Source organism: Mus pahari, chromosome 13 (assembly GCF_900095145.1).
Source record: "Mus pahari chromosome 13, PAHARI_EIJ_v1.1, whole genome shotgun sequence".
NCBI lineage: Eukaryota > Metazoa > Chordata > Mammalia > Rodentia > Muridae > Mus > Mus pahari.
The window spans coordinates 66852152-66874173 of record NC_034602.1 but is presented as its reverse complement, the minus strand read 5'-3'; the positions used below and the strand labels follow the sequence as shown (position 1 = coordinate 66874173).

Genomic DNA, 22022 nt, shown 5'->3' with positions numbered 1-22022 from the left:
GGAAGGAAGGAAGGAAGGAAGGAAGGAAGGAAGGAAGGAAGGAAGGAAGGAAGGAAGGAAGGAAAGGGAAGGAGGGAGGGAGAGAGAGGGAGAGAGAGAGAGAGAGAGAGAGAGAAAGAGAGGCCACTATCATGAGCTCTTCATACTAAGCATACAAAAATCTACAAATAGTGAATGCACACTACCATACCATAGAAATGAATGTACCCCAACCACAGCAGCACAGTCTATACATAATGAAGAGGTAGAAGTCACTGTCGGTCTTTGTTTCTAATCTTACAGGAAACCCTTCTGACATAGCAGGCCATCATACTGAAGAGGGCCCCCCTCTCCCCGCCTCGCGCCAGAGTGACCACCAGTTTTAACTTGTAAGGCATTCTGCTAATTCCACGCACTCTCTGTATTGAGGGGTCTCTTGGCATGAAGCCTGGCTTTCTCCCTAAAAGATCACAGGGACAAGCACTGTGACTAGGAAAACCACTTATATGACACCAAACAAAGCAATTTAAGGGGTATTTTATATAACAGTCAACATATAAATATCAGTTATGATGTTATTGTTATCAGTAACCAGAGAAGCCATAAGTAGTTAGAGGAATATAGATTTGCTAACAGGGATCTCAAATTTTCAGTTCAATTACAAGCCTGCACTATGAACAGTTAGAGAATAATAACAGTATGGAATTGCATAATCACACTGTGAACCATTTATACTCAGCTGTGGAAGGAACTGAGTTCCCATCCATACTTCGACCTCACAAACCATGAAAACATCCCAAATGAAAGAAGATGCAGGATTCATCATTCACCAAACTGTCAGGTCTAGCCCCTGACAGTAGGCGAGCAGATGTCAGGGGCTAAGCAGAAGGCAATGGGGTCACTCCTCATGGGTATGAGGGTTCCTCTTTCCAGAGCGATGAATGTTCTGGGATCGGCAGTGACAGCTGTACAGTTCTGTGACTGTGGTAAAACCACACAGTCCACTAAAGTGACTGAATAGTATCCATACACATCGTATCTCAATAGACCTACGAACCAGGCATCAACCTGGGAAGGAGAACACTGGGAACAGTGTGTTGTCAACTTACCCACTGCAGTTTTGACATTTTTTCCTCAAGGTTCCGCATTTCACAGAGGTTTCGTTTAATCTCTTTCTAGGAATGAAAAGCTTGTTAGGTAAGGATCTGAGACCCTAGACCGTCCATCACTGTGGCATCCTGACAGAGCAGCAGCTGGCTTGGATTCTCTCTATCCACTGGGTCTGGGACGTGAATCTAATGCTCAGCCCCAGTGAACAGAGAGCAAAGCTGAGGGGAAGCGTCTGTTTAATACTGTGCTGTCCTCAGTGCTTATGTGCATTTGCTTATCAAGCAGAGAGCCATGTCTCCCTTCTTGGTCCTCAGTGTTGGGAATGATGACAGTCAATTCCTGCCATGCTCCTCCTTGCTCTCAGCCTGCTGTTACCAACCGGGATTGTGTGCACTACAACCGAGAGAGCAGAAAGCCAGTAAAATATTGGGACCCAACAGCAATCTATTGGTGCTTCAAGTTGACATCTGTGGGCCTTGTCAACAAGCCACAAGGCACCACATTCAATGCATTTTATGTGAAAGCACAGAAGATACAGAAAGGAGAGAGAGAGGGAGACAGAGACAGACAGAGAGATAGACAGAGAGACAGAGAGAGAAAGACACAGAGAGAGAAAGACAGAGAGATAGAAAGACAGAGAGAGAAAGACACACAGAGAGAAAGACAAGAGAGAAAGAGAGAAAGACAAGAGAAAGACAGAGAGAGAGAGAGAAAGACACAGAGAGAGAGAGAAAGAGAGAAAGAGAGAGAGAGAGAAAGAGAGAGAGAGAGAGAGAGAGAGAGAGAGAGAGAGAGAGAGAGGGAGAGAGAGAGAGAGAAGACAGAGGTATATGGCAATACACTAAAACCAGAAAGGCAGAACCAAAACTATATGAGTTACATACCCCACCCCACCCAGCCCAGTTCTGAAGATCAAAACCAAGGCTTCACATGTGAGGTGAGCACTCTACAAACTGGGTTACATCCCCGATCCATATCTTCTTCCAAGACTGTTTGGCTGGCTCGTGAGAGTCCATATACACTTTGGGACTATTTTCTACTTTTGCAAAAACTAGCACTGCATTCTGATAGGACCTGAGTTGAACTCACAGATTATGTGACAACATGGTTCCCTAAGCCACACTCACAGGCACACAGGACGTCTTTCCACTTACAAGCCCTTCAGCTGTCACCAGCGTTCTGTCATGTCTTAAGTTTTTACCTCACTGGCTAACTTCATTCTTTCTGATGTAGTTACAAATGGGATTTACAAATTTCTTTGTTGTATTTGTTTTTATACTTAGTATTCAGAATTTTATTTGGTGTGTGTGTGTGTGCACGCGTGTGTGTTTTAACATGCAATTTAGTTAATTTGATTATTCTATTTCATTGTGTGCAAATCTTTGGATTTTCTACAATTAAGATCATGTCATATGTGATCAAAGAATTGTTACTCTTCTATTCTGTTTTATCATTTGTGTCTAATTGCTGTGTTTTAGTTTAGCTTAATTTTATTAAGATATGTTTCAGAGAGTACCCCAGGCTAGCCTAAAGCACAGACTTCCTGCTTTAGTCCCTGCAAATGCTGTAGGTGTGCCTCCACTTCTGGCTCAGTACGATGTTAACCAGAAATAACGAACATATCCTAGAATTGCTCCAGATTCTGGAGTAAAGGACTTTAGCCTTTCAACAGTGAGTGTGTTTGCTATGGCCCTTTTATTCACAGCTGTGTCATGCTGACATAGTTTCCTTCTCTTTCACTCACTATGGAGTTAACACTGCCTAACACAAATGCAGTGATGCACACAGTGGGCTTCACACTGGGGTCTACCTACTCTTGGCAGGAAGAGCTCCCAAGCACTAAGCTATGGGCACAACCAGTCTTGTCTTGAACGGTGGTGCTGGAGACGGAGCCCAGGCGCACGGACACACTGAGAAGTGTTGGACCACTGAGCCTCGTCTTCCCTGTGCTGGCTTTTGAAGACTGGCATCTAGTGACTTAATTTACACACAGTGCTCCTGAGAGATGATCTGCTCAAGACCCGGCCTGTGGTCTGGGCACGTGTGAGTTCTCTTACTCTCCCTTTCTTTTTTTTTTTTTTTTTTAGGGAACTAATATGTTTATTTCTTGGGCCTATTTACAGAGCCTGGGATTGAGGTAAGCAATAAGAAAATGCTGTCCTTAAGAGCCTGCTCAACCTGTGTGAGGAGCATAAGAGCCTGCTCAACCTGTGTGAGGAACATATACTCTCCCTTTCATAACTGCTGTTAGTACTCTGCTTCAAAGACATCTCATCCATGTTTTAAAAGCACACTTGAAGCATCAGATGCACAGATCATTTAAGGCGAGGCTGGAGCTGGCTGAAGGCTTCATTTTTCTCCCATTACATTTCACTGGGATGTTTTTCAAATACAAATTTACTTTTAAAATACTTATTAGCACTGTGAACTGTCACTTTGACCTAGTGATTACTAACAGTGGTAATGATAATACCATGTGGAGGAATATTCTGATACTTTGACCTTTAGAGTCAAAGACTTAAAAGAAGAAATTCAATTCATATGTGTTTTTTTTTTTAAGTCTAGGACAGTATGATAGTTTGATCATAAAAAGGGCATCAAGTATAAAATGTTAAAATGGGGTACATTTTGTGAGACTTTCAAGGAGAAAAGGTCATTCGGACTCACTGTTGCATTTTAAATAACAGTAAAACTTGCTTTAAGAGATTAATATTATATCAGGAAATTTGACTCTATGCATCTTTTTTAGCAGGAAAATGAAGAATGGTAGTTACCAACTATAAAGTACACAAGAAAAATGTTTTTAAGATGCTTTTAGGGGGCTGGAGAGATGGCTCAGATAATAAAACACAAACTGCACAGGCTTAATGACCAGAGTTCGGATCCTGGGAAGCCCTGTGAACGCTGGGATGCAATCACCAATAATCCCGGCACTAGAGCTTCTGGGATGGGGTCCGCAGGGCAAGCTCATGAGCTAGACAAGCTGAATCAGTGAGCCCCGAGCTCAGGAACACAACGAGTCCCAGTAAATAAACAGTGATTGAGACAGACATCCAATGTCAGCTTTGGGCTTCCACACACATGCTCACAGGTCGGCACGTTCACCAATGCATATATGTAAGCCTACACACGTGAATACACACACACACACACACACACACACACACATGCATGCACATGATATAAACACATACACACATGCAAAAATAATCTTTCAAGGATTCTTGAGTGAAATCTGACAAGAAGATAGACTTCAGAGAGAAAAGGAGGGGTGGACACTGTAGAGGACACCAGGACAGAGTCTAGACATTTACTCTCTGAACAGGTGTCCATCAGGAGAACCAAACCAACTAGAACAGAGGCAGTCTCTCAGAGGGTGGAAAGGATGCTTAAGAAAACCTTGAATCATCGGGGCTGGGGGACTGGGGTGGGGCTCAGCCCTTAAGAGCACTAGCTGCTCTTCTAGAGGTTCTGAGTTCAATTCCCAGCAACCACAGAGTGACTCACAATCGTGTATAATAGGATCTGATGTCCTCTACTGGAGTGCAGGTATACATACATAAAATATAAATAATTTTTTTTTTAAATCCAGGCATGGTAGTGCATGCCTTTAAACCCAGGAGCAGACGCAGGCAGATCTCTGCGTTAAGAGCAAGTTCCAGGACTGTATTGAACAACCAAGAAAGAAAGAAAGAAAGAAAGAAAGAAAGAAAGAAAGAAAGAAAGAAAGAAAGAAAGAAAGAAAGAAAGAAAGAAAGAAAGAAAGAAAGAAAGAAAGAAAGAAAGAAAGGAAGNGAAAAGAAAGGAAAAGAAAAGAAACAAACAAAGAAAGAAAGAAGAAAACCAACCAACCAAACAAAACCCCTTAGATTACTAAAGGCAGAAACAGACCCCCACTGAGCAAACCCCAAAGCTGAGCAAGGCTCTCCCTCCTGAGCCCAGCTCTCCCTCTGGAACCCAGCTCTCCCTCCGGAACCCAGCTCTCCTTCCCCCTGTGCTCAGCTTTGTGCTGAGGTCACAGCTTGGGCCCAGTGTCACCTTTGCCTCCCCGAGCTCCTTGTCAGCTGTCTCCAGCACTTGCTCCTTGTGCCTTTCCAGCCGCTGAGCTAACTGGTCGACCTCCGTTAGCTCCTGGCAGAGCTGCTCATTTCGGTTGCTTAGGTGCACAACTTCAGTTGTCACTGTTTCCTTGGTTGCCATGAGCTCTTGAATATGCTTCTCCAGTTCTTTATTAGCTTGCTGGAGGAAGTCAACCTAAATCCAATTTATAAGCATAGTGATCGAGTGTATGTAAATTGAAAAACTATCCAAATTCTGAATTTTCAAACTAGAAGTTCTAATCACTGTATTTTAAAAGGTCCTGAAGTTACTAAATCCAGCGATTTTTGTATGTGCAACCCTAAATACTATTTCTTTTTCTTGCCAAAACTCACAATGTGACTTTAATAGAAATGTATGTCCACTAGCAATGATTTTCAAATACCAAAGGATAAGAAATTCTTGCTCCCAACAGAGCTTTAAAAATGTGACAATACTGTCTCAATGACATTACACTGTGCTGCTCAATACAGTAGTAGCTACTGGCATCTAGGTGCAGCTGCTGAAACTGGAAAGATGGCGAGTCTACACTGAGATGTGCTTGAAATGTAAAACACATGAGTTGTCAAAGTCCTGGAATTCTATTTGTTGTTTTTTAGAAAAGTAAAAATTATTATATGCTGAAATGAAGTTTTGGATCTATTGGATAAATACATTATTTACAATTAATTCCATCTGTCTGGATTCACATTTCCATTGGACAGCAGTATTTGAATATTGCTCTACAATCTTTGAATAAACTCCACCCAGCTAGCTACACACAGGTAAAACATGAGGCTTGCGTGTCCTTGCACCATGCTTTGATCTGAGCATGAAAAGGCTCATGGCGAGGACTGGACTTGGGTTTTGCATGTTACACATCATTTTATTACATGCTCATCACATTAATAGATTATATATTAGGATATGATATATAATATATATAAAGTATAAAATAGATATATAGCATATTATTGTTAGTACATATAATCTATGGCATGTAGCATATATAAAAATATGTATACCTTAAAATCATCTTTTACTCTATAAAATAGTCATTACGTTTTTAAAAATACAGAGCCATCAAGAATTCCTCAATATACAAAAATAAGCTTTTAAAATATATTTTAAAATAGTCTTTGTGTTTTCTCTATATACTTATATATTTTGTTGTTTTTTTGTTCTTTTAATATAGAGTCTCATGTAACCCATGATAGTCTAGAATTTACTACGGAGCTGAGGCAGGCCTAGAAAAAACAAACAAACAAACAAAACAAAACAAAATAAAAACTATGAATAAGTAAAGTGTGGTAATTGTAATTGTGCACGTGGGAGCAGGAGAGGCAGGATTCTAAGGCAATCTGAAGGCATTGCCTAGGGTTCATGGTCCTTTAAGTTTGTGACATTAGACCTATCTTACTTGCTGCCTCATTAAGCGTTCTGATTTCTCAAAAGCTACCCCTTATTTCTACAGACTCTGGCTCTATCAGAAACCCCCTTCAGCCAGGCATGGTGGCACACACCTTTAGTCCCAGCACTGGAGAGGCAGAGGCAGTCAGATATCTGTGAGTACAATACAAGCCTGGTCTACAGAGAGGGTTTCAGGGCAGCCAAGGTTATATAGTGAGATCTTAAAATGAATAAACAAAAATAAATAAATAAACAAACAAACAAAAATTGTCTTATAAATAACACTTTAGTGAACAAGCCTCACTTTTATAAACTCACAGATATTATTTTAAAAACCTTCAAGTTTGTATGTAGTTAGTGAACCCACCCTAAGAGCCAGTACCTGAACATTTAAGTGAGCAATGAGCTTTTCATTGGTTTTATTTCTGGTCTCCAGAGACAGGACATCAGGGGAACAACCACCATCCAATGCAAGTGACAGTCGCTGTATTTCTCGTTCTCTTAGTTCAATCTGAGGACAGAAAGTTGTGTTTTCAGTTAACAAAGTCTGGTTGCAAAGCGAATCCTTAACTGCACATTCATTCCGACACGCTATACTAATGTCCCACAGTGCACACGAGCAGGCACCACTTATACTGTAACCCACCCGTGCACATAACACAGAGCAGAGCAACGTCTACCAACAGAGCACTCGATTATGGGACTGATTCTAATTTAATGTTTTAGTTTATTTCTCTCCTTTAAAATTAGGCAATTGTTTACATGAAGAGAAATGTCTTGGCTGATTATACACACGTTCAAGTACTGGGTAAGCCTGACACACTGTAATGCTCGGCAGAATGAATGAATACGTGAATGAAAGGGAAAGACTAAAAACCAAGTTGCTATCTATCTCAGTATTAAAAAGGACATGAAAACAGAGTGAATTTAATTATTATTTACATTTAGTCAAAGGACCAGAATTAACCATATGCTGACATTAATTCACATGCAAGAATGAGAAAGACTGCATGCAGGCACACACACGGTTTTGTTTTCTTTTCCTCAAGAACAGAGAGGAAAAAACAATTCAGTTCAATAGTTACTGGATATACAGTGATGGGTGTAAGGATGAGCCAATGGGCTTTCAGGAACAGAGACCAGCACAGGGAAGCATCCGAATCGTGGCTGGCTAACAGGAAGAGTGAGGGAAAGGTTGATCTGAGAGCATCAGCAGTTAAAGGGATATAGACCCACTCTGCATTCTGGCCTGTAACACACCCAAGGCCTTGCTAATACACAATGTCCACACAAGGTCAGAGCAATGCGGTATCAAGAAAAAGGATGCCCCAGGCAGGATGCACCAAAGCACAAAATCTGGGAACTATCTGAGGCAGCAGAAATGGCTCGGCATGACTGGACTGTAACGACGTGCAAGGAAGCTCACTGCTGGAGAGGAGTGTGAAGAACTGAGCATTGATCCAGAACAACCCCCTGCTCATGTAGTCTTAGGAGACCCTGAGTACAAATATTACTGTTTAAAGGTACAACCAGGAAGCCGCAACAAGGAGATAACCTGAGGAAATGCTGATAGTGTCAGGAGAGGTTGGGGACACCAGAATATGGGGTGCTGGTATGTGCTGGTATTGCCTGGTATGTGCCCGTATTGCTTTCTGTGCAGGGCTTTGAGCATGCGCCGTGAGTGCCTACCATTGAGCTGACCCCCCTAGCCTTCACAACCTGGAATACATTCTGAGAAAAAAGAAACTCAAGCAAAAAGAATCAACAGCAGAGAGGACTCAACTATGACGGATAGACAGCACAGGGTGCTTTTAATCAGAACGGCCGAGCAGATCCTCCACACATGTCAACCACTTCAGAGAGATGGCAAGGTTTGGGCAGTTCATGTTTATAAAGTACTTGAGGGAAATGTGGTTATAAACTGAAAAATAGCAACGACATTCAATTTGTGCTTTTTTTTTGGGGGGGGGGGGTTGTCTTTGTTTGCTCTGTTGAGAACTGAACCCAGCACCTTATGCTAGGCAAGTTCCTTACCACTGAGCTACAACTCAGTGTCAATACCTGATACTTTAGTGCAGTGGTTCTCAACCTCCCCGTGCTCTGACACTTCAGTGCAGTGGTTCTCAACCTCCCCGTGCTCTGACACTTCAGTGCAGTGGTTCTCAACCTCCCCGTGCTCTGCCCCTTTAATACAGCTCCTCATGTGTGCTGACCCCCAGCCATAAAATCATTGTGTTGCTACTTCATAACTGGAATTTTGCTACTGTTATGATCATAGCACAAATATCTGATATGCAGGATATCTGATATGTGACCCCAAAGGGGTCATGACCCACAGGTTGAGAACCACGGCTTTTAGTGTCTTCAAAAAAGTGGGTTTGGTTTTTTGGGTTTTTTTGCTTTTGCGGGGTTTTTTTTTTTTTTTTTTTTTGATAATATTAAAATTTCCTTTAACTCCTTTCTAAGCCAAATAATTTTCAAAGTACTTTACAAACTAGAGTTATACCAACACATTAGGTACATATAGAATTATATATACAGATTATACAAAAAAAAAAAATACAGCCATGTACATGAAAAACAAGTTACCAAGTTTAAACTCCGGGAGCACAGTAGGAAACAAAGTATGCTGGTCAGTCACGTCGTGAATTTTGCAGTCAAATGGATGGAACTAGAAAATATCATCCTGAGTGAGGTAACCCAGACACAAAAGGACACGCATGGTATGTACTCACTAAAAGTGGATATTAGCCAAAAAAGTTCAGAATACCCATGACACAACTCACAGACAATAAGAAGCTTAACAGGAAGGAAAGCCCAAGTGAGGATGCTTCAATCCCACTTAGAAGGGGGAACAGAGGGACCTGGGTGGGAGAGGGGAGGGGGAGAAAAGAGGGAGGCAGGATCAGGTATGGGAGGAGACAGGAGAGAAGCCCAGAGGGGTCAGGAGAATGAATGGGAACATGCAGCTGCAGTGGTTTGGGGGCAGGGGGAACCTCTAGAAAATCCTAGAGAACTGGAATGTGAGAGGCTCCCAAGACTCAATAGGGATGACCTCAGCCAAAATGTCCAACAGTGGGGAGACGGAACCTGAAGAGCCCACCTCCAGCAGTCAGACAGGCCCCCAGTGGAGGGACGGGGTCACCATCTATCTTCAAAATATTTGACCTAGAATTGTTCCTGTCTAAAAGAAATATAGGGTTAAAAATGGAGCAGAGACTGAAGGAAAGGCCATCAAGGGACCCATCCAACTTGGATTGATCCCAGGGGTGGGCACCAAACCCTGACACTATTACTGATGCCATGTTGTGCTTGCAGACAGGAGCCTAGCATGGCTGCCCTCTTGAGAAACTCTACCAGCAGCTGACTGAAACGTATGTAGATACTTACAGCCAACCATTGGACATAGGTTGGGGACCCCTATGGAAGAGTTAGGGACAGGACTGAAGGAACTGAAGAAGATGGCAACCCTATAGGAAGACCAGCGGTGTTAACTAACCTGGACCCCTGGCAGCTCCCAGAGACTAAGCCACCAACCAAAGAGCATTCAGGGGCTGGTCCGTGGTCCCGGCACATATGTAGCAGCGGACTGCTTTGTCTGGCCTCAGTGGGAGAGATTATGTCCCATAATCCTGTAGAGACTTGATGCCCCAAGGAAGGGGGACAGGGGAGTCAGGTGAGCTGGGAGTGGGTGGGTGAAGGGGGTGTGATGGTGGGGTAGGGAGCACCCTCTCAGAGGCAGGGGTTGGGGGAATGGGTGAAGAGCCCTTGGAGGGGGGCCCAGGAAGGGGGGCAACATTTGGAATGTAAATAAATGAAAAATAATAAAATAAAAAGACACAAGCACAGAGAGCAAGAACACAGAGCTCGCTGAGTTAGGATCTAACACAGTGTCTGCTGAGCTCTTGCTCCTTAGACAACTGCATTACGCTATAGTAATAACTTCCAGAGGAGCCACACTGAAGACAGCAGCCCAGGAGAGGAACTGTCAAAGCTTTATATCCAAAGTAAAAAATAAATAAATAAAATAATAATAATCATACAATTATTTTCTTTTGTGTTTGTAAAAATGATTTCTTTCTATATTCTGTGTGTGCACATCATAAATGGAGGTCGGAAGACAACTTTTAAGAGTCGGTTCTCTCCCTCCGCCATGTGGGTCCCGGAGCTCGAACTCAGGTCATCAGGCCTGGTTGCAAGCACCTCTACCCGCTGAGCCATCTTGTTGGCCCTCCTAACAAATATAATTATAAAGCAAATATGACTATAAAAGATTGTTGTCATACTTCAATAAGTTATTCTTGAAATGAACATAGTTAACACAATTTTTATTTGGGGAAAATTTTATTTAGGGAGAGAGATGCTTTAAATAAAAGAAAAACTAAAACTAAAATTACTGCTCACCTCAATGACTAATAAGGAAATGGACCAGTACTGGAGAGCTACTCCACCTATTAACTCAACTAACAAGCTTTTTGGAAAAGAAAAAAGGCTGCCTTTAAGACTAGGAATCTGTAATATCAAATAGAAGACAACTCTGCTCGCGATCGATCAGAGCACACACATCCCCACCCAGAGACACAAATGAAAAGCCCCACCTGCTTGCTGTAGTCCTGCACTCCTTTCTCCATCTGCGCTAGCTTCTCTTGAAGCTGCTGGACTTCCTCCTGCAGCTCCTGAATCCTGAAACAGGGATGACTAATGTCAGCATGTGTAACAGAGACTTTGGTTGAGAGAGACAAGACACGACAATGCAACATCCAAGTGATGCTGTTGAGGAGCGATGCAGGGCTGTGCTCAAGGGTCCCAGTGCCTCAGCAGGAAGACAGTAATCACCTTGGAGACCTAATTTTACAGAAGCAGATAGCAAAATTGAGAGGCAAGAGATCTGAAACTCACATACATCATGCAATAAAACAGCTCACTGTTCCATTGGGTCCTTAGAACAACTCTGAGGTACAGCTACCAATTCTCACACACATACACACACACACACACACACACACACACACCAAAACATGCAGAATAAAACCGCCCATTGTTTTGTAGACTGATGGCACTTCTACAGTGTAAATGATTTTCTAAATGATACCACCAGGCTACCTGAGTGTGCCCTGAATGGATGAACAAACCAAAAAAGGTCAAGATAGCCATATAAATACAGGCACATATTATTAGGAGAGAGTAAATGACTGAGATGATCTTAGGTAGATCCTGACCAATGCTCTTTTAGATATAGCTGGTTGAAAACCTCCTGTGTTCTCTGTATGAGCCACAAAGTCCTTATGAACTGTCCCTGTGTGCCCCACTGTTTGGATGCCTCGCCCAGGGTCACTGGAACTTGCTCTTGTCCCTTAACTGTCCATAACTCGCTTAGCGACATCTGGGCTGCAAGCATTTCCAAATGGCAGCAACACCTTCTTCTGATGATCTCAGAGCACTTGCTCAGGGTCTCGCCCTGGAGGCTTGATGAACATTTAATGGAATGGAATTCATAGCTAAGTCTAATTTATATTTAAGGAAATATAAATACAAGGCTACAGAATTCATGAGATAAGAATTTCCGACCATGTTAGGAATCTATTCATGTCCAGCTGGCATTTTGCTATATTTGAAGCAGTAGAGAGTCTAGTAAAAGATCACCTACTTAGATGTCAAAGTGACTCTATTGAAATAGGTTCTTTTTTTTTTTTTTTTTTTTATTATTTTCTTTATTTACATTTCAAATGCTATCCCGTAAGTTTCCCATACCCCTCCCCCCACCTCTGTTCCCCTACCCACCCACTCCCACTACTTGGCCCAGGCCTTGCCTTGTGCTAGGTCATATAGAGTTTGGAAGACCAAGGAGCCTCTATTCCCACTGATGGCCGATTAGGTCATCTTCTGCTACATATGCAGCNAGAAACACAAACCCCGGGGGTACTGGTTAGTTCCTGTTGTTGTTCCACCTACAGGGTTGCAGCCCCCTTCAGGTACTTGGGTACTTGAAATAGGTTCTTAACAGCAGGAAGTTACTTTACAGCAAGTATGGGCAGAAACCTCAGACTTGTTTGAAATCAAGAGTTTTTAAGTAAGTAAAAAAAAAAAAAAAAAAAAATCCAAATCATTCTGGAAATACCGATTGAGACTGAGTGCCGATGCAAAGTTCTGTGCTAGACATGGGGATGCAACAATTGACAAGCCCAAACCTTCCCACTATACACCTTATAATACAACAGTGATCACGTGATCAATCACGTCCACAAAGATGAAGAAGATGATGAAGATGCTGCTGCTGCCGCCGACTTTGGTGTTAGGGATTGAACTCGGGTCCTCGGGATTGCTAAACTTCTCTCCCACTCCCAGCCTCAGCAAAGGAAGTGCATCTCACACCTGTTGTCAGCCACTTGCAGGAGGTCCGCAATGTACGGGTCTTCTGGTTGAGGAACTGGGTATGAGCTGACTTCTGAGGGTGGGGCTGGTTCATCGATTTGCATCCGTTGGCGCCTAAATGCAATGTTTCTCTTCCTGCCACCTAAGAAAGCAGAAACAGATGTATGGCTTAAAAACAAAGGACAAACAGAACACTTTTCTAAGTATTAAAGAGCACAAGCTAACCTGTTATAAAGAGGGCTCATCAGTAAATACCACAGTGATCTGTGACTGAAAACAATGTATTTCTGAAAAATTTAATAAGGCAAGGTTATGAAATAAGTTTTCTGTGTCCGCAGGTAAGGCATGTGCACAGTTTAAACTGTCCCTCTGTGCCCGCAGGCTAGGCATGTGCACAGTTTAAACTGTCCCTCTGTGTCCGCAGGTAAAGCATGTGCACAGTTTAAACTGTCCCTCTGTGCCCGCAGGCTAGGCATGTGCACAGTTTAAACTGTCCCTCTGTAGATTAGATTTTGGCAAGATTAAAAACTGAGTGTGCCTTGCAGTGGTCAGTGTCGTATGCTAACATAACACAGTCAGATGAGGAGCACCGACAGCAAGACTAAGATACACATGCGTATTAAGCACTGTCAAAAGAACAGATGACTGGGGCTGGGAGACTGTGCAAATGGTAACTCGCTTGCTGTTCAAGCACGGGGACCTGTGTTCAGTCCCCGGAACCCTCATGTTGGTACTGTGCCTATAATCCCAGCACCCGAGAGGAGGAGACGAGAAGACGCCTGGACTTGTTGCGCAGCCTGTCTGTCCTTATAGGCAAGCTCAAGACGCAGTGAGAAACCTTGCCTCAAAACGATCAGGTGGAAAGCGATAGAGGAAGAAACCGGAAGTTGATTTCTGGCATACACGTGCGCATACACACATTCCTGCACACACACACAAAGAGTGGATAACTGAAATTCTAAAGAGCAAAACTAAATATAAGAGGATGTCGCCTGTAATACTCTAATCTGAATTAGTAGTGAATACCTCCATAGATATCTTTGTAGGCAGCAGGAACATGTTAAGTGAATAGATTATCTTAGAGTGGTATAAAACTCAGCAGCTAGCAAGACTAGAGCTACACTTTCTAAACTAATAGATTCTCATGAAAAATAAGTATAGCCCACAGTTCTGTATCCATGACCGCTTTACCCAACTTGGCTAAGGAAAGCAAAGTGTTACCAGGAGTCTGCACTACAGCACGCAGATTCTTTTCTTGAAGCTGCTGGATTTTTTCATCCTTAGCTTTGCTTTCTTTCTCCAGGAGTCTGACCTTGTGAACATACTGGTTATTCAGAAACTTCAGATCAGCTGTCTCGCGTGAACATTTCTTCAATGTAGTTTTCAAGTCTTAAAGTGAGGAAGAGAAAACATCTCTAAGGCTCCAGCCATCCACACGGACTTGAGAGGTGCCACCCGAGCCTTACACACGCTCTGTAGGAGGCCAAAGTCATTGTCTGCCACTACCATAACCCATGAAGTACAGAAAGAGACTTTGGGATTTTGTTGTTGCTGTTGTTATTGTAGGCACCCAATGTGTACCGTAAGCTTGATCCAGTAAGTTGGGTTTCAGGTGAAGAATTTTGAAAATAAAATTTATAGTAAGATAACCAATAATTACCTTTATCTTTGAAATCTACTTTGTGGCCCAAACTCTAAGTAACTGATACATGGCTCTCACTTATTCATTACTTTTCATTTGAGAAAACGTATTCCGTTCCGCCATCTAATATTCTCTATACTAATTGCTAACCAAAAAGCACAATCCGCACACAGTGCGCATGATTAGGGCTATGGAGTACTCATTTAGTTCACTCTCTAGCTCTGTTCACTGGATTTAGGGAACTCTTGGTAGGACTATCATTTTCCATATCAAGTATTTTAAAGGGACAGTAGCCTTTTCCACCTAAAAACCAAAGAGGGCAAGGATCCTTCATTAAAAAAAAAAAAATCACCATCAAAATTTCATGTACCTTTAACGTGCTTGTCTGAGTGTTCTCTGAGCTTCATTAACTCCAGATACAATTCATTATTCTCCTTATTCAGTCTTGTATTTTCAAGTTTATAAGGTTCCAAAACAAAATCGAGATTGGCACTTTCCTTTTCTGCCTTTCCCGACGACAATCTGCACTGCCGCAGGCTTTCTGTCGTATGAACAAGGTCACTAATGGTAAGAGAGAAAAGACAAATGTAACAGCATGTTCCATGACATTTTAGTAACTTAATACATTTCTAAAATGTATTAAATATGATGTTAATGTTAGGGTTCTTTCAGGGTATCAAAAGGTCCTCAAGTTTCTCAAAACAGGCCTAACTATAAACTATAAAATACAAATTCATCAAATGGTTGTTTGGTCGATTTGTCCTTCGGTTCTGAAAGTAATTTCATTGATAATTTTACCTTTGGTTTAAAAACCCCATTTTTTTAGAAACATCCAATTAGGGCACTCAACAAAATGAGCTAGCGTGCCCAATCGCTGCTCATTCTCCCCTCTTGCTCCTTCTCTAGGTCGGTAGAGCCTGTGAAACTGGCTTTTTATTGAGTAAATATGGACTGATTGTGTGCCCCATGCTACCTCCAGGAAGACACCAACCAGAACCACTCTTACCTCACATAACATAGATCAATAAAAAAAACACTCACTCCATAGACGTTCCATGAGAACACACACACACACACACACACACACACACACGCACACGCACACACACGCATGCACTCATTAATAAAGAACTTATATTCTATAGACACTCATCAGCGACATCGCGGCACACGATAAAGCAAACAATTCCGTGCTTACTAGATGAGCAATCTATAGTAGCTATAAGTGGACATGACAGTCTCATGAAGTTTACAATGCAAGGAAGACTAAACCAAGATGTCAGGGATGATGCATGGTGATTGTAAAATGCTGTGCCTGTCCTACACAGCACAGAGCGTGGGAAGGTGAGGCACAGGCGCAAGAACAGAAAGGGAGAGCGCTCTACAAGCAGAGGGAGTGGTGACTAAGACAGCGAGGCTGAGAGTACACGTAACTTTACAGAGCCTTACATGACTCAACACATAGGAGACAGAGCTTCAGGAACCGAAGGGATCAGGTCATGAGAGGTCTGGGGGTTCAAATCAAAGACCAAAAGTTATCTTTATCCATTCTCTGCTTTCTGCCAGCATCACTTATAGTCCTACTAAGCAGCCTTCTTAAACACCCCACTCCAATCTCACACCTCCTCACTAGCGTCTTCTCGAGAAGGAGAGGAAATCTCAAACAGCCTTTCTGTGAAGGTAAGATGGGACAGTAATAACACCACATTAGAGCGCCTATCGAGACTAGCAGAAAATAAGGGCCAGCTCGGCAGACAGAATTTTAGGGCAAAGTTGCATGGGAGTATAGCTAAACGGTAGAGCACTGGCCCAGCACACTCAAGGCTGTGTTTGTCCTCACCACTGCAAAAGGATAACAACAAATGACAAGCCAGACATGGGAGGGGGCACCTCTGACCTCCATCAGAAACCTCAGAGTGTGATTCCCTTCAGAACAAGGCTCAGAAATGGTGACTCGGAAAGGCATGATGGGTACAGCAACCCCCAGCATCCTGCACAGCAAAGGCCCTCTTTTGAGGACAAGGATTAGGATGTAAGAAAGACCAGGAAAGCTTAGGACTTCTCCAAAATCCACTGGCTGCTTTACCATGAGGAGAAGGTCAGCCAGGAACTCGGCAAGTGGATTAAGGATTACACACGTTAATAACTATATTTTCATCTTTACCTGAAAAGTTTTTCCACCAAAGGCAGACTGTCCACTGACAGGGTCTGGCGGTAGCCCAGCTGGTCTAACCTCTTCCGAATGTTAATATACTTTCTCTCTGCAGCTGTAGTCATCTTGCTTCTAAAACCAGTCTTAGTCACACTCCAAACTTAAAGCCCTGAAAGAGAGGATTAACACAAGCTGTTAAGCATAACTTTAACATCAAAGAATCATTTGGTTTCTTTTCATGTAGTCAGTGCTCTATAGTACTTATACTTATTTAAATCCAATACATATGGTCTCCATATTGCTACATTACAACATGTGTTTCTTCATGGACCTGAGTCTAAAACTTAAAACAATGAAAATTCTAGAAGGAAACAAAGGTTTTCCAGAGGCAGGCAGGGGAATCTTTGCAACTCCACTTTCTTTCAGAGCTGTGGCTGGCAGGTAGGCAGGTATCCTGCTCATTCTAGGCGAGTGCCCTACAGGGGGCTATGCCCACAGCCCACAGGGGATCCCTTAGTGACAGTAAACATAAAAGAAAGACATGCTGAGTAGGACCCCATAAAAGTGGAGACCATCAACTCATCAAAGCTAGTAAGCAATGCTTTGGCATAGCTGGGATGCAGCTTAATGGTCGTTCTGTCTTAGTATTGGGAAACTCTGGAGTTGAGCTCTGAAACATCAAGAGAGAAGAATGGGAGTGGCAGGAATGAAAATCAGAGTACCAGAAAATATTCACAAGACCTAAGAAAATATTTACATACTGAATAGAAAATAAACTCTTGGAGCTTAGTAACACAACAATCCAATAAGAAAATCGGGGCTAGATCTGGTAGGAGGCACATGACTCTAATCTCAGAATTTAGGAGACAGACACAGCCTGTACTCTGTACACAGTAAGTCCGAGGCCCAGGAATACATAGTAAGACCCAGTCTCAAATTATTCCCCCCCACACACAAGGATAATTTTATCTGTGCATTTCACCATGTAAAAATTCACTCTCATATTGGTTCTTTTCATTGTTTTGAGACAAAGTCCTTATAACGTCTTGACAGGTCTAGAAAATTGTATTAAAATTAAATTTTAGTTGTACAAACATTTGAAAAGACACCTTGCAAAAGCTATCTTGAGGGAAATATATGAAAAGGTGCTTAAGGAATACAAACTAACAAGGACTGGCAATGCCCAAAGACAGCAAAGGCTCCCAGCATTGAGATCCACACTCCACTCAGAGAGCAGAAAACCCCCGTGGAACAAGTCAGGCAGTTTCCTATCACATGAAACACAGTCCTAGCTGATAATGCCGTGATTCTCTTCCTACATCTTTACAAAAGAAAACGGACGCGAGTTCCACAGGGAGACTCCAGCAGCTTCACTCCTAACTGTGCAGAGCTGGAAAGGGGGATGGACAAGCTATCCTACCCGATGCCCCAAAGCATGACGCAGGGAAGAAGCAAGAAGCTGTCAATACACGCTACCATGGAAGACTCTCCCAGGCAAAGAAGCCAGACACATACTCTATGTGATTACATTCACAAAAAGCTTGGAAATGGGTAAAAACTAAACTGTGGAGTGAGCTAGAAACAGTTCCACGGGCCGCTGGAGAGTCTCTGGAAAGGAAAGATCTTTCTTCCCAGAGTGATATAAGTACTGACTGGGGTAAGTTATCCAGGCACAGACATTCGTGGAAAGTGCTTAAAGGCACACTCAAGGTCTGTGCATTTCACCGTGTAAATTTCACTCCCATATTGGTTCTTTTCATTATTTTGAGACAAAGTCCTTATACCATCTTGACTGGTCTAGAACTCATAGACCAGGTGGCCCCATCTTTTTCTTCTGCCTGTGCCTTTGAGTGCTAGGACTACAAGTGTGTACCACCAGGCCCAACCTTACTTCCTTTTTTTTTTTTTTTTTTTTTTCAGTAACACACATGTAAGTAGCTCAGTATACATTTTACACTTGTCTATTTTTATGCTTGTTTGTTTACCGTGTTCAGGGTTAAGCGCTGAGCCTATGACATGGTAGGCAAGCACTCTTTACTGGGCGATATCTCCAGCTGTTATACTTGTCTTCTCAAACACCTGTGACTATTATCTCTACCAATCTGCCCTAAAATTGAGTTATGCAAAGACCATTTCTAACCTTCGCCAAATAATTGTAGCCACAGAACTCATATTTCTAAATCAAATAAAAATTACGTTCTTCACCACTAGTAAAAATTATAAGTGCACATAAATGAATCCATGCAAAACCTGATGCTCGCAACACCAGGTGTGGGATAAAGTACCAATGGCACCGTTACTATTTAAAGCATAAAGCCAAGAAAGCTGTCCCAAGAAAATAGCTTCCCCAACCACGGGGCTACTTCTAAATTAGTGCTTCTTCTTGATTATCCCCGTTAATAAATCTAGGCTCTTTGAGAGGCTTCCCCTAGGGCTTTCTAGGTCCCTCCACAAAAAGGACTTGACTGATGCTGGGTGTTTTAGAGAAACTCCTGCGGTCACAAGAAAAACACCTGACAAGATAGATTAGCTGGGCAAACTCCAAGAATCTTGGCCCCTCCTTGACAGCTGCCAACTCTGGGTACCAAGAAACCATCTCTCTCCATCCTTCATGAAGACAGGATGACAATACGAATCAAAAGACCATGGGCCATAATAAGTAAAGTTGATCGGGGTGGGAGGGGAGTGATATATACATATTAGAGTTTCCCCTATATTCCAGGTCACAAGCTTTAAATCAAAACAGCCGAAAAGGGTAGCTTCCGCAATTACAACTAGCTGTCTACTAATCCCCGGGGCGTTGTTGTCTCAAAGCGGGCACCTCTTACTTTCTCAGAAATATGCAACCGCGTTTAAACACAGGCGTTTAAAAACAAAACAAAACAAAACAGAGTGCGGGCACCGTAAAGCTCACGGGCCGGAGCGGCCAAGCAGTCCTTCCCCGGCTCAGGCCGGAGGGTGGAACGGCAGTTCTCCCCGGGTCGGCCCCGGGCCGCACGGACGGACGGACGGACGGACCGACGGTGGGACGGTCCCCGCGCCGCGCTCCCGACTTCCTCCCGGCAGCGCCCGGGCCTCCTCCCTCCCTCCCTCCCTCCCTCCCTCCCTCCCTCGCTCGCTCGCTCGCTCGGGGTGGAGGTGGGGAGCGCCCCGGAGGCTCCGCGACCCCGCCCGGCCCCCGCGGCCTCCCCGGGCGCGCCTCACCGCCGCTCCGTCGCGAGGCACATCGCCCTCGGGACCCGCCGTCCCCGCTGGTTCGTCCCGCTGCGGCCGATGGCTCCGGCACGAGCGCGGTTTGAAAATGGCGCGGAGAGAGACGGTCGCGGCCCACGGGGAGGGAGCGCCGCCGTTGCCCCGGTAACGGATCGGAGCGGCCCACGGTGGCGGCGCGCGCGGCGGTCGGCCGGAGATGGCGGCTTGCGGCCCTCGGTGCCCGGAAACGTAACGGCCGGCCGATGCCGGGGCCACGGCGCCCCCTGGCGGGGAGCCCGAACCTCTGCGGTGCCCGAGGACCTTGCTGCAGGCGGGAACCATCAGCTATGCCCGGACTCAGGCCCCGCAAGAGAGTGACCTTTCACAGGTGAATTCCTACTGACCGCCCCGTCTTTCCCCTGGACGTCACTGTCCTTCAGCTTCTCCTGGCTACCACCGGATAACAGATATTGCCCCGTACCCGGGTAAACCCCCAGAATAGAATCCGACCATCAAGACCTACTTGTTTATGTTTCCCCCTGCTGCTTCCAATTGTGGGCTCCTTGAATCAGATATTCTTTTATTTAACTGTATTTCTCTAGCATCAGTCACAGTATTTGTAAATGTTAAGTTGAAATAAACTGCTTACAATAGCGTGCCCAAAGATACAAAGACCATGGTCAAATCCCCGGAGTCCACCACTCTCCTAAAAACTTTCTAGATGGTTAAGAGCTAAGTTTTTGTTGTGTGTGTGTTTGTTTTGTTGTTTGTTTCTGCTTATATTCCTTACCAAGCCGGCCTTTCCTCTGAGTATGTACTTGGTCACTGCTCAGCATGGAACTGTATGCTGGGATGTGAATCGCTCTGTGCCGATTCATTCTTTGTTTTCACGTCTCAGTCTCCATTTTGTGTGCTTTGTCCATTTTTAATGGGAAGTTTTAAGGAGCTAATGAATCCTGTAGAGATTTTTATACCATCTTGCGCATATACAAGTAAGCATATGTTTATGTAAAAACAAATATCTTTTTTAAGAAAAGAAGTCATAAATATCAGAAATTGGCTGTGCAGTAGCCATCTAGTGGAGATAGATCATTGTTGGCCTCCCTTACCACAAACACACACCAACTAAATGTTAGGACAAAACTCAATGAAGAAATGCAGTGGGCTGTTGGAGACCAGGCTGAAAAAAAAACCAGGCCTTTTACAGCCTGCATCTGAGAGCCATATAGTTCTTTGTTAAGAGCCGAGTCACCCCCTTTCCCCTCAAGGCTGTTCGTGGGAATCAGCAAGATTCCGGCCCTAAACAAACACCAGGGGCTGTTAAAGGAGTATCCAGCATTCAGGAGCTGTCTCAAGCTGCTGCCTTGAGCTGTAAAGGAGGACCCGGACTTCGAGATAAGCTGCCCAGCGTCCAGGAGCAGCAGCAGCGTCAGCACTCTGAGATAAATCACAAGAGTTTCAAACCTGAGATCAGCATCCCCTCATTTGTCCTTCGCTCTGTTTCTTTTGATTGTTCCTCAACCCCTCCCTATTCCCCCTCACCGTGTATATAACTAAAGCCTTTTTCCTCATTAAACGGACTCTGACAATGCTGCAGGGTCCCCCTCTCTTTCTCTCTCGCCCATTCCATTAGGCTCGGTCCCCCTCGAGAACCATGAAATAACTAGGTCCTGCTGGTCCAGAAAAATGGGGTACATGGGATTGAAAGCCACAGTTATTCTTTGTTCCAAGTGGTACTGATAACCCAGAGTTGGGGTCACTGCTGACCTCCGAGGCCTAAGGTCAGAGATCCTGGCACACAAAACTTGAAAGATGAGCATGCTGAATAAATGCTGCCTCTTCCCACCCAAGTTCTAGTGCTTTAATCGGATTGCCTGGCTGTGGAGGTAGGGAGGAAAGCAAATGCCCTCGCAACACAAAGTGAGCCTGATGTCTGGGCTTTGTAGACTTAGAATCAGCACCAACAGGAGTCCCTGAAACACTATAATGAGGTTTACCTAGGGGCTGGTGGGGATCCTAATTGTAGGGAGGAAGAAAGCCAGATGTAAAGGTAAAAGAGTTACTTTCACTGAAAACTGATGCTATAGT

The 22022-nt window shown here is 43.8% G+C and overlaps 1 protein-coding gene across 5 annotated transcripts in view; it reads right to left on the bottom strand.

Moving 5' to 3' along the window:
• Cep135 (centrosomal protein 135) overlaps positions 1-20172 on the bottom strand; it is a 60702-nt gene extending 40530 nt beyond the window's left edge. For 2 of the 5 annotated variants that reach the window (XM_029545314.1, XM_029545316.1), the window contains exons 1-9: positions 19947-20125; positions 16755-16911; positions 14961-15151; positions 14170-14337; positions 12949-13090; positions 11175-11259; positions 6959-7087; positions 5128-5343; positions 1089-1154 (exon numbers count right to left, since the gene is read on the bottom strand). In XM_029545314.1, the coding sequence (XP_029401174.1) occupies positions 1089-1154; positions 5128-5343; positions 6959-7087; positions 11175-11259; positions 12949-13090; positions 14170-14337; positions 14961-15151; positions 16755-16867 (1110 nt within the window). In that variant the 5' untranslated portion in view covers positions 16868-16911; positions 19947-20125. Of the gene's footprint in view, positions 1-1088; positions 1155-5127; positions 5344-6958; positions 7088-11174; positions 11260-12779; positions 12816-12948; positions 13091-14169; positions 14338-14960; positions 15152-16754; positions 16912-19570; positions 19684-19946 lie in introns of those variants that run through there. The other 3 variants (XM_021210825.2, XM_029545315.1, XM_029545318.1) reach the window with 3 other exon arrangements.
• Positions 20173-22022: the final 1850 nt, after the last annotated feature.